The sequence below is a fragment of the Orcinus orca genome, chromosome 8 (genome assembly GCF_937001465.1).
Source record: "Orcinus orca chromosome 8, mOrcOrc1.1, whole genome shotgun sequence".
Lineage (NCBI taxonomy): Eukaryota > Metazoa > Chordata > Mammalia > Artiodactyla > Delphinidae > Orcinus > Orcinus orca.
In genome coordinates this window covers 45,791,489-45,803,751 of record NC_064566.1, presented here as the reverse complement: position 1 = coordinate 45,803,751, position 12,263 = coordinate 45,791,489, and the positions used below count along the sequence as shown (strand labels likewise).

Here is a 12,263-nt window from a genome sequence, read left to right as displayed (position 1 = left end):
GTTGTTCATCTCACAGTGGCTCTGTTGTTTTCAACAATGCCCTGGAACCTACCTGGCCCCACAGTCTGATATTTAAATTCTGGCCCACATGTAGTTTTTGAGGCCTGTCTTTGAGACTTGTTCCTACTACACGGGGGCTCTTTGCTGGCCTCGCCTGTCAGACTTCTAGCTGGCCTGTGGTTTAGTTTGTTGGTCTTGTCGACTGAAAAAAAGCACAGCTAAAATCTGAGAGTTATGTTTTATTCGCGGACTTTACTGAGGACTCTAGCCAGCCCGGGAGAAAGCTTCTCAGCTCTGAGGAACTGTTCCAAAGAGGTAAGCGGGGAGCCAGGATACAAAGGAGTTTTTGTTGAAAAAAGCAAAACAAAACAAAACATGTAGTTACTGCTAATCACAAAAAACAGATATTTCAAGTTAATGATTTTAGTGCTTTTCAATGTATGGGAAGATGCAAATCTGAGCTCATTAAAATTATTTCTTAGATATGCATCTTAACTATCTAGGGCCAGGATCCTGTTTTCCTCCATCCTGAATTCCTCCCAGGGTGCACTGTTGGGACAGCTGCAGTGGCTGATGGCTTGATGGTGGGCAATGTTCTTTGTTTATTGGAACGGCAAGCAACATTTTTTTGTCTGCACCCTCCTGTGAGATACCTTAGCCCTAGATTGGAAACTGAGGAGAGAGGGAGGCTTATGTTCTTGGTTCCACGGCCATGGGGTAGAGCCTCCTTCCACTGCCATGTCGGGGGAGCAGTAGGCAGAGAGGGGGCTGCACCATGGCTCACATGCCATAGGCTTTCACTATTCTTGCTGAGATTCAGTTGATTTTCTTGCTAAGTGTTCTCCGTTTGCTGTATGCTTTTAGGATAATTCCCAGAGACTTTAAATGGTTGTTTTTGCTTTTCTTCTAAATGTTGTTTTGCCAGGGAAAGGGTCTGTGGAGTTCCTCATGCACCCTTTGGGAAGTTGAGCTCTGATAAAGTTTTAAGGAATAATGTTAAGATGACAAAACTGTATAGGACAAGCTCAAGAAATAGATTCCTACCTCATGAATGCATTTGCAAGTGAATTTAACTTAATGACTGTACTAAAATTTTCTTGGCAAAATGTTGTTCAGAGTTATGAGGAATCATTCATTTACCTAATTTGTTTTGTATGTTGACTGGGAAAATTGTTGGAATGGAATTCCAGTGGATCTACAAGTTTTATTCGGTCTTTATTGAACACTGAGAATGTTTGACTTCCTCCATAATGTTTAAGTGTGACCATTTCTCTCCAAATGTACTTCCATTGTAATATTCCCTGCTTTTCTGTGGATGGGTTTTTGGGTAGAAACTAGAAGAAGCAGCATCTCGGGCAGCAGAAGAAGAAAAGAAGCGCCTTCAGACTCAAGTGGAATTACAGGCCAGGTTCAGCACGGAGCTGGAGCGGGAGAAGCTTGTGAGTATCGCATGCCCAGAGGTGCTGCTGCGGCCTTAACTCACAGAGCCAGCCCCGGTCGGCAGAGGGGCAAAAGCCTGCCTGGGTTGGTGGAGGGTGAAGAGCTGGGAGGCTAGAGTGAGATCATCTTGCCAGCTTGGCTCTGTTGCTGACTTGCAGTGGGCTCCTGGGGAAGTTATTCATTCATTATCGGTTTATTGAGCACCTTCTATATGCCAGGTACCATGCCAAGGATATAAAGGTAAACCTTGCATTCAAGACCCCCAAGTAGAAATTTATGGAATGGGATGGTAAGTACTGTGGGTAGGAGGACTAAAGTTCCTGGTTTGCTTGGGACAGTCCCTGCCATCCTGGTACAATTATTAATAGCATCCCTTTCAGCCTTCAGAGTCTTGCCTTGGAAAATAAATAGCTACGGAAAAAGTAAGCATAAGTTCCATGACGTTGCACCTCTGTCATGAGCAGAGTGAGGGTTCTGAAGTCAGGAGAACACGTGAACGCTGGCCTGCCGCTCTTGGCAGCTCTGACTCATCATCTGATTAGAGGTTCTCATCCCCAAGAGACCCAAGGTCCAGGTTGCTTCAGGCAGCGAGCTGGTTAGTTGGAACACAGGTCTCCTCACATGAGTTGCAGTGTGTGGGAGAGGGCTGGGCCCAGGGCCTATTAAATAGGTGCTGTGACGTTCCCTTTAGCACCTTTTTGTTGCTCAGACTTGAAGTGGACGTGTTTGTGTCGCGAGAAGAAGGCATGTATGACATGGGGGGTGCTGCCCTCGTGGCCAGAAGATCTGGGTTTGTGTCCTCTGCTCCTGCTGATGAATAACTTGTTTCTCTTCTTCAAATTAGGGGGATAGTCGTATGATCCTTCATGACCCTTATGAGGGTGAACTAAGCTAATGCAAGTAAAAGTGTCTTATAAACTGCAGAGACGTACGCTAATGTGTATGTTATTGCATTTAGGATGTCCTTGTCTTTTAACTTATAAGGCAGAGATTCAAAGCTCTTTTAGCTAGAATGGAGAAACCATAAATGTGTTAGAACGCTAATTAAGTGCTTGAGGTCCCCCTGGGGCCAGAGGTGCCCTAGAGAGGGAGAAAGGACGGGGTGCTGGGCAGCCAGGTAAGTGCAGAAGGGCTCACTGCAGGCCAGTCTTTCCTTTCCCCCTTATTTTAACCCTTCGGCTGTTCTGACTGGGAAAAGGTTCATTCTCTTTAGAGGAGACTCTTGGTAGAAAGATGGTGATTTTAAGACAGAAAGGAGTTTAAAGAGAAATTATACAGGGAAATATTTTTTTCTTGAGTCTGAAATGTGGAGTGAAAGGGATGAGAAATATACCAGGGCAGGAGAACAGCGTTTCGGGTGTAGTTTGTGGACCCAGACTCTTTGGTTGTGGTCTTGGGTCTTGGCATTGGGTTTGGTGCTCTTGCTTCCTCGGTCTTCGGGGAGTGAAGGACGGGCCCTGTCCACCCTGATGGGCTGTGGCTGTGGGCTGTGCTGCGGCTTCACTCAGGGTGGTGGTGGAGCGGGAGGCTTTCCCTGAGGGCGAAGTCAACCTGAGTTTAAACATGACTCTTTTATACCGTCAGATCAGGCAGCAGATGGAAGAACAGGTTGCCCAGAAATCCTCTGAACTGGAACAGTATTTGCAGCGGGTCCGGGAGCTGGAAGACATGTACCTAAAGCTGCAGGAGGCTCTCGAGGATGAGAGGCAGGCCCGGCAAGATGAAGAGACTGTGCGGAAGCTTCAGGCCAGGTGCCGATCGCCTCATCCTCTGTGCTTTATGTGCTTTGCCTGGACTCCTCATACACTTTCTAGGAATGACTAACTCTGCTGGAGAGGGAGGGGTCTCTGACAGATTGGAGAGACCCTGGGGGCTTGGCTGGCTGGGCTATTTATTCCCAGTCTGGGCCGCTGGGAGACCCTTGCTTATAGGGCTAAAGACAGGGCTCAGCTACCCTCTCCCAGTTTCTAACTTGCTTCCGCATTTGCTTTCTTTAAGATGTCATGTCAGGGGATGCAGCGCTAAAAACTGTTTCCCCAGCTGGTCAGTGCAGGCATATCTTGTGCTTTAAGCTACGCCCCCTGTTTTAGGAGCACTTGTGGGATGAGCTGGGGTACATTTTCTATAGCTGCCATGCCACACGTGGAGCAGCAACAGATGTTCTTTTAATCTTCAGGAGGAAAGAAAGAAGGAGGTTTCTTTGTTATGTATGTTGCCAAAAATGACTTAAAAATAAATGAATTAGGTTTTGAAAAGGTTGATTCTATTAAGGAAAAAATTATCTTCTAAATAGAAAATTAAATGCCTAGCACATTGCCTGGCATTTATGGGTCCCACAAGTGTGTGTTCACCATGGTGTTAACCAGAGGATGGGAACCACCACCCTGTTGTTATTGGGCAGTGATGTTAGCACACCATCCACTGCATGGGAAGGTTTGGTCCCATGTGACTTGCAAAGAGAGACATTCTAAGGGACATTAGACGTTTTTGAACCTCCTTATCATTTGTGATGTGTCAAGAGTTTATAGATCACCTTGTGCAGAGAATTCACAGGTGAGATATGTTATATATATTTACTTCTCTGAAGCTGTGAGGGAGGTTAATTATGACACGGCAGAGATTAGATCATAAAGGAAACCAGATAACTCCAGAAATTTATTAAAGTATTAGTTATTTCATGTTTATAGAATGAGTGATGTTTTGAATAAGACAGTTTTGGATAATTGATGCCAGTAGTTTTTAACCAGTGGTAAATATCATCATCCCCTATAAACCTTTTAAAAAATACTCATGTAGGGCCTGACACAAATTTAGTAAATCAAAATATCTGTGGATAGGAGCCCAGGCATGAATATTGTTATTTAAAAAGCTCTCGCTAGGGAATTCCCTGGCGATCTAGTGGTTAGGACTCTGTGCTTCCACTGCAGGGGACACGGGTTCTATCCCTGGTCGGTGAACTAAGATCTCTGCATGCTGTGCAATGCGGCCAAAAAAAAAAAAAAAAAAAAAAAATGCTCTGGCTAATTATTTTGTACACTCTGATTTAAGTAAATGGTTCCAACCTTTTAAATGCAAATATAACTACTACATACAGCTCTGCTCCAATAAGCTGATATTACTGCACAAAAACTAACTAGTTTTTCTTGGGGTATATAAGGCCATTTTATGAATTTTACTACTCTAAATTGTTCTTTTACCTTAGTTTTTGGAACTTGACTTTAGTTTTTGGAACTTGAAGTGGACAGGTTCGCGCCCTCTAGTGGTCATTTTTAAGTGAGGCGAGTCCATCTCTTTCCCGAAGTCACAGGAGGCTGGGCCTGATTCAGAGGGACATTTTTTTTTTTTTTTTTTTTTGCGGTACGTGGGCCTCTCACTGTTGTGGCCTCTCCCGTTGCGGAGCACAGGCTCCGGATGCGCAGGCTCAGCAGCCATGGCTCACGGGCCCAGCCGCTCCGTGGCATGTGGGATCTTCCCGGACCCGGGCACGAACCCGTGTGCCCTGCATCGGCAAGCAGACTCTCAACCACTGCGCCACCAGGGAAGCCCCAGAGGGACATTTTGTCAGATTGGCAAAGGGGGCTTTCTCCTTGCTCCCACTCAGGGTAGGCCTTTCTGGGTAGGAAATCAAGGGAGGTCATCGTGGAGTTGAGATAGAAACATTTAAGTCTGGTACTAATGAACTGTAATATAATCTTAGGCTGAGGGTGTATATACAGGGCTTTTATTATTTTTTTAATTTATTTTTATTTTTGGCTGTGTGCGGGCTTTCTCTAGTTGCGGTGAGCGGGGGCTACTCTTCGTTGCGGTATGTGGGCTTCTCATTGCGGTGGCTTCTCTTGTTGCGGAGCACAGGCTCTAGGCGCGTGGGCTTCAGTAGTTGTGGCACGTGGGCTCAGTAGTTGTGGCTCGTGAACTCTAGAGCGCAGGCTCAGTAGTTGTGGAGCACGGACTTAGTTGCTCCGCGGCACATGGGATCTTCTGGACCAGGGCTGGAACCCGTGTCCCTGCATTGGCAGGCAGATTCTCAACCACTGCGCCACCAGGGAAGCCCTAGAAGGCTTTTTAGTTAGCCTCTGTCCTTTCTTTAAGCAATAGCAAGTCATTCTTCGAACGTTTGGCATCTCATTGTTCTTCCAATGGATGGTGCCTTCTCTGTCAGTGTCTTAAATTTTCCCAGAGATATTTTTTATAGTGAATTGTTTAAATACAAGAACTTTGACTTGAGCCATCTGGATCTTGTTGGGGTTTTTTTTCCCCACTAAAATTGAAGTTTTTTTTAAAAAATGTGTAATCCTGAAGGTTATCTATCCTCTCCGGAATGGGAACTCAGAAGGAAACTGTTCGTTTAACATTTGGACAACTCAATCATTGGAAAGTTCTTGAGACGGAGCCATAGTCTGTCCGGTTATAACTTCCACCCACTAAATTTTTGTGTCTGTGAGGCCTAGGAGCGTACCTTAGGTCTGTATTCCCAGCAACTAGTACAGTGCATGGCACACAGTCAGTGCCCAAGGAGTCTTTTTTGAACGAATGGAGCCAGGTTCTACGCATGGGGCCATGTGCAACAACAGTCTCTTCCATGCGATAATACTCTTCATGTATTTGAAGGCAGGTTGGCGCTGAGCCCTGGCGTGAGGTCTGGGTTTGATTCCCAGCCCTGGTACTTCCTAGCTGTGTAATTTTAGAAAAGTTAGTTCATTTCTTGCAGCCTTCATTTCCTTATCTATACGATAAGCTCGTAGGGTTGTTGTGAGGGTAAGGGAGGGGATGCTTGCAAAGAGTTTCGTGTGACGTCTGGATTTGGTGGTCACTCGGAGTAGGTTGGTTTCTGTTCCTTTAGCTCCTCTGCAGATGGGGAAGCTATGCAACGTATAGAATGTCAAATAAGCATTCAGAAAAGGTGCTGACAGGCTGGAATGGTGGTTTTAGAGCAAGAAGATAATTTAAAATATCAACAGAACAATATAGGATCCAGGGTACTTGGCTTAATAGCAGCTCATTTGAAAAGATTCAGGGTTTTACTTCCCTGACATGATTGATTGCCAAAAACCTCATATACTCTCAAGCAGCCTTCATGAAGTGTTCGGAGCAAGTGAGGTGATAGTCCCACCATAATACTATGAACTGATATTTATTCAGCACTTACGACATGGTAGGCACTGTTCTAAGTACCTTACTTGCATTATCACGTTTAATGGATCAGCAAACCTTTGGTGGTAGGTATAGTTCCTATTCCTTTTTTATAAATGAAGAAACTGAGGCACAGAGAGGTTCAAGTCTTTAGTCAGGAGTCTTGTTTGTAAGCCACAGAAACCAACTTGGGTTAGCTAAAGCAATAAAAGCATTTGTTGGAAGGTTCTTGAGAAACTCACCAATTCCACAGAAAGGCAGGTGGCCAGGCCTTGAACACAGGCAGGAACCAAGGGAGGCTGAGCAGCGCTGACCAGGCCACGGCAAGAGCCCAGCGAGGGTGCCGCTGATGTCGACATTGGCACCGTGGGTCGGTCAGTCAGTTGTCCCCATTGCTCCTGCCATCACTTGACACTAGATGTTGCTGCCACCAAAAGATAAATTCTTCACTGTCTCTGCTCCTTTGTGTCAGTGGCTTCCATCAAGACATCCCTAGACACGTGAAGGGGATTCAGGCTGGGCAGCCTAACCTCCTGCAAATGTCCCTTCCCCTCCAGACTTTCACCACTAGGATGAAGAATCCTTCCGGTCTCATTCACTGTTGTATCCCCTGTGCCTAGAAAAGCACATGGACAGTGTGGAATATATACACACTGAGTAAGTGAGTCCACTCTGCACTGGTCAGCCCACGTTGGCAGTGATGTGTTCACTGCGGATGTCACACTCCGAGGGACGTCTCAGAAGGTGCAGATTGGCCCTTGGTGGAACCCGGGGTAGGGGATGGGAGAGCTCATCTTACTTGAGGAAGAACTTTCTAAGAATCAAGGCTGCCAGAAATAAACTGACCCGGTTTGTGAAGCGTGGCCCATCACACAGAACTGGAGAACAACCCTGTAGGATGTTGTGGAGGGAATTCTTACAACGGTGTGGGACTGGGGATGGGGATTGGAGTAGTCAGATAGGGGCTGTGGAGTCTGTTACGTTACTTCTGCTGTTGTCGGTTTTAGAAGCGCAAACGCTCTTGGGTAGTAGTTACTGGCCTGCCGTGTGGCTTGTTACCATAATTCTGATGGTCAAGCCGGTAGAGATGCGTCCCGTCCTGGGCTGGCATCTAACCACATTGTCTACACTTTGGGTACAGGTGGGGCTGCACGTTAATTTATTTATTAAATACTGGCATAGCTGGATATTCTCAGATAGGTAGCCTGTTATTAAAAGATAACATTTTGAAGTCACACAGGCCTGGGTTGAAATCCATTACTTACCTGTGTGTCATACTTTTAAACCCTTTGACTTCATCTGCAGGGATAATAACACCTTGCAGAATTGTGGAGGGTTAGCAGCAAGGAAGGTGAAGAGCCTGACAGGCAGCGCTTCGTTAGGAAATGGTGTCTGCTCACTCTACCTTTTGTCAGCTCCTTCTTCTCTTGCTTTCATTAGTCAGCTTTTTCCTTGGTGATAGGTCTTCACTAGATAAAAAATGTTTTAATGTTGTAGCAACCCGGCAAATTTCAAAACACGGCCCTGCAGGTCACTTAGCCTTTGTGCCTCACTTTTTTCATCTCTGAACGGAATAATAATAGTACTTAAGTTTATTGTGAGGATTAATTGAGAAAACACACTTCCTTCTTGGCCCGTTAAGCCTTCAACGCATGTTATTTTTACTGTCATTTTTTTTTTCATAAAAGGGTGAAACAGAGCTTGGAGCAGGACTCATGAGTCACCTTAGCCACTTTGTGAATCTAGTTTCCCTCTTGTGAAATGAGCGGTGGGTTAGATGACCCCCAGGCTTCTCTGCGGCTCTGGCGTGCTCCGACATCTGCTGGGTCAGGGGCGGTGACCGGGCGGGTCTGACGCCGAGCTCGCATCGCAGGTTGCTGGAGGAAGAGTCGTCCAAGAGGGCCGAGCTGGAGAAGTGGCACTTGGAGCAGCAGCAGGCCATTCGCACCACGGAGGCGGAGAAGCAGGAGCTGGAGAACCAGCGCGCCGTCAAAGAGCAGGCCCTGCAGGAAGCCGTGGAGCAGCTGCAACAGCTGGAGCTTGAGCGGAAGCAAGCACTTGAGCAGTACGAGGTCATTAAACCCAGCCCTGCAAACACGTGCATTTAAATATTCTTAAACATTTAAAGCAACAGGATATTTGCTTTACTGTAAGAAGTGGTGTAAGAATTGTGTTTAGCTGTAGGTAGGAATTTTTTTACAGGCGATGGGGCGTAACAGTTGGAGTCCAATCAAGAGACTGAAACTACGCCGGCAATATGAACAGGGAAGGTTTAATATAAACGACTATTAACTCTAACAGGGGATTACCTCCTGAGCAGCAAAGAAAACTCTGAGCTGCAGGAAGGGCAGACACAGGAAGCAGCCACTGCCTCTAGGGCTGAGGCAGAGCGCCCAGGGGAGGAACACATCCACTTTGCTCCCTTAGCCCAGTGCTGTGAGCCAGTCCTTCTTGGAGAGGGCATGGCCTTCGCCCACTGGGTGGCAGAAAAGCTCAGTGAGGTGCTGAGACTGGGAAGCCACCCTCTGGGGCACTGGTGGAAGCTGCCCACAGCGGAGGTGCCGCTAAAACCCACTGGTGTGAGCACCATGGGTGTCCCACTAGCCGCAGGAGCTGCTGCGCAGAGCACAGTGGAGCCTCCTGCAGTGTCCCGCCAGCCCTTCCACTAACGAAGCTTAAGTGGTGCCAGCTGTCGAGGGAACGTTAGCCTAACGGCACAGGCAAGACAGCGAAGGGTGGGTTTGGAGCCGAGCGGCAGTAAGCCGGAACTGGCACACGAGGGTCTTATATATTCATCTGTAATTAGTGCGAATTACGTCCTCTGTGTGACCTCGGGCAGGTTACTTAACTGCTCTGAATCCTAGTTTCCACATCTGTAAAACGGTATAATAATATTTCGTGCTTCTTATGGCTGTGATGATTTAATGAGATAATCCACTAGTGTATAGTAAGTGCCTAATCATTGTTATTTGACTCTTAAACTACCTGTGTGTTTGCATAGTCTAAAATCTGCTTTTGTTCTAGGGAGTTAAAAAGAAGCTGGAGATGGCAACTAACAAGACCAAGAGCTGGAAGGACAGAGTGGCCCAGCATGAAGGGTTAATTCGATTGATAGAACCAGGTAACACATTCTTTGAAGTAATCAGATATTTAGTCAATTTATTTTTCTGTTTTATTTGTGTACTTGAATTGTGCTAAAAATAAAACCCCAAAAAACAAACTTCCTCAGCCCAAATATACAGAAACCCAGCTGTTTACAGTAAATTTCTCTTGAATAATCACTTGCCCTCTGATAGATAAGAAGGCCTGGTTAATCCCCTTTGTATACATCTTCTAGTTGTTTTGGCTGGTATAACCTTTATGGATGTTCCTCAGAGAAGAAATAACGTAGAAAAGTTACTCCTTTGTCTGTGGAAAAATGATAATGTTAATTGAAGAATATAAGACTTCCTATGTTTAATGCATGTTTGTCTCTTAGGTTCAAAAAACCCTCACCTGATCACTAACTGGGGCCCTGCAGCTTTCACCCAGGCAGAACTTGAAGAGAGAGAGAAGAGCTGGAAAGGAAAGAAGGCCACGGAGTGAGCAGAAGTCATGTCAGTTATGTAGGTTCTGAGTATAACTGGAAAGCTTTATGCTAAAGACAAAAGGACCTGGCTTTGCTGCTTCTAACTCTTCTTCTTTCAGTGCCTCCTGGTCAGTATACTAAGGAAGCCTTCTTACTTATCTGCCTGTAAAGAAGGGCTTACCTGAAAAGAAAAAAAAAGTCAGCATCGTCAAGCTCTTTATTTACCCTTTCTCTGAAAACTTCAGCTTCTGAAAGTTCCCGTTAGCTCCCTCAGATTGCCGGTGGGGCCAGCGCTCGGACAGCGCAGTGGCGTCCTCATCGACCCGCGGCGTGTGGCTGGCAGCGAGCGGCGCTCAGCTCACTGGCTACCAGAACCTCTGCGGGCCGGGCCGTTGTTCTTCCTCCTCCGAGTGCTTGTTCCTAAACTAGATGGGCCAGCCTGCTCGCCGTGGCCCGCAGTTGACGTGGACTGCCTGTGACCACGGATGCTCTACTGGAGAAGGCGTTTCTCTCACACTTGGCCCTCGTTCTAAGCGGTTGCCGTCTGTGTCTCTGGTTGTGCAGGTTCATGCAGTGTGACCGGTTGGCATCCTAGCCCCAGCGGCGCTATCTCAAGGAGGCAGAAGTCTTTCAAACAGTGCTTTGGCTGAGATAGCTACTTACGAGTCAAGGACAGCACAGAGATGAACTAAGTAAATCCCATTTGGAATGATGTCTTGATACTAACTGAATTCCTCCTAATATTTAAAATGGTTTCAACTGTCCAAGTGCCGGCAGACCCCTTGGTTTTACTTTTGTAGTTACTGTACAGAACATTTCAGGTGTCCGTGAATGCTTGTCCTAATCAGACCTTTTCCTTGATAAATAGGGATATGATCATTTCTAGGAATCATTCATGAAAAAAGTTTTAAAATGTATTTTTGTGACGTGCTATGTTGAGAAGGAACAAAATATTTATAATTTTCAAACATTCTTACCTAAATGTTGTACAATGTAATATGCTGAACTTAATTTTTTGCTAATTTTCTAAGGTATATTAAAAGTGTTTTGTATGGTTTTTGTTTGTTTTAGTAAAATGGAATCAGTAAGAAAATAAAAAAATACCAGAAGAGCATACATTTTCAACTGTCTGATCTGATAGGACAGGAGAGTAAGGTTGTGTGTATGTGTGCATGTTTTCATATAATGAGATGAACTTGGATTTAGGGACACTTCCTGAAAACACTGGGTTTGCAGTTTGGAGCCCCCAAACCAGTGCTATCATGAAGTTAGCTATGGCCTCCAATTTGGCATTTGAGTCACTCATGTGGGAAACCGTGGTGGATGTGTCAGCTCACAAACGGGAATTTACAAAGATGATTTCTCCCTCATTGTTGCTGTGCCCTCCAAATCCTCTTACCTCTGCTTTCCCGAATTTTCTTTTTATGCCTCTTAGTTTTTCTTTCAGTTTTACCAGAGTAAACAGTGTGGTTTTTTTGTTTTGGTTTTACACAGTTGCCAAGATTAAAACGCCTCTTGTGGATTAAGCAGGCCCACTCAGTCCAGCGTGATTGTCTTGGAAAACTGATCATTTCCTTCTAGAGGAGAGAACACACTGGCTGGTGTTTTTTTAACTTTTTTTTTTTGGCTGCGTCGGGTCTTAGTTGCAGCACGCGGGACCTTCGTTGTGATGCTCGGGCTCCTTGCTAGATGTGGCTCGCGGGCTTCTCTCTAGCTGTAGCGTGCGGTTTTTTTCTCTTCTCTAGTTGTGGTGCGCAGGCTCCAGGGTGCGTGGACCCTGTAGTTTGCAGCACACAGGCTCTCTAGTTGAGGCGCACGAGCTCAGTAGTTGTGGCACGCGGGCTTAGTTGCCCTGCAGTATGTGGGATCACAGTTCCCTGACCAGGGGTCAAACCCGTGTCCCCTGCATTGGAAGGCAGATTCTTTACCACTGGACCACCAGGGAAGTCCCTAACTTCTTTCTCTACTGCAGTGGTTCTCAACCAGGGATGATACTCCCTGAACCCCCCAAGCAGAAATCTGGAGGGGCAGTGTCTGGAGACATTTTAATTGTCACTCCTGGGTTTGTTACTGGCATCTACAGGGTAGAGGCCAGAGATGCTACTAAACGTCCTACAATTCACGG

General features: G+C 46.1%; 1 protein-coding gene across 2 annotated transcripts in view; it reads left to right on the top strand.

Annotated features, from left to right (window-relative positions):
- Positions 1–11,252, top strand: part of SWAP70 (switching B cell complex subunit SWAP70) — a 94,248-nt gene extending 82,996 nt beyond the window's left edge. For both annotated transcript variants that reach the window (XM_033404545.1, XM_004279198.2), the window contains exons 8-12: positions 1,332–1,439; positions 3,025–3,191; positions 8,444–8,642; positions 9,595–9,691; positions 10,049–11,252. In XM_033404545.1, the coding sequence (XP_033260436.1) occupies positions 1,332–1,439; positions 3,025–3,191; positions 8,444–8,642; positions 9,595–9,691; positions 10,049–10,155 (678 nt within the window). In that variant the 3' untranslated portion in view covers positions 10,156–11,252. The remainder of the gene's footprint in view (positions 1–1,331; positions 1,440–3,024; positions 3,192–8,443; positions 8,643–9,594; positions 9,692–10,048) is intronic.
- Positions 11,253–12,263: the final 1,011 nt, after the last annotated feature.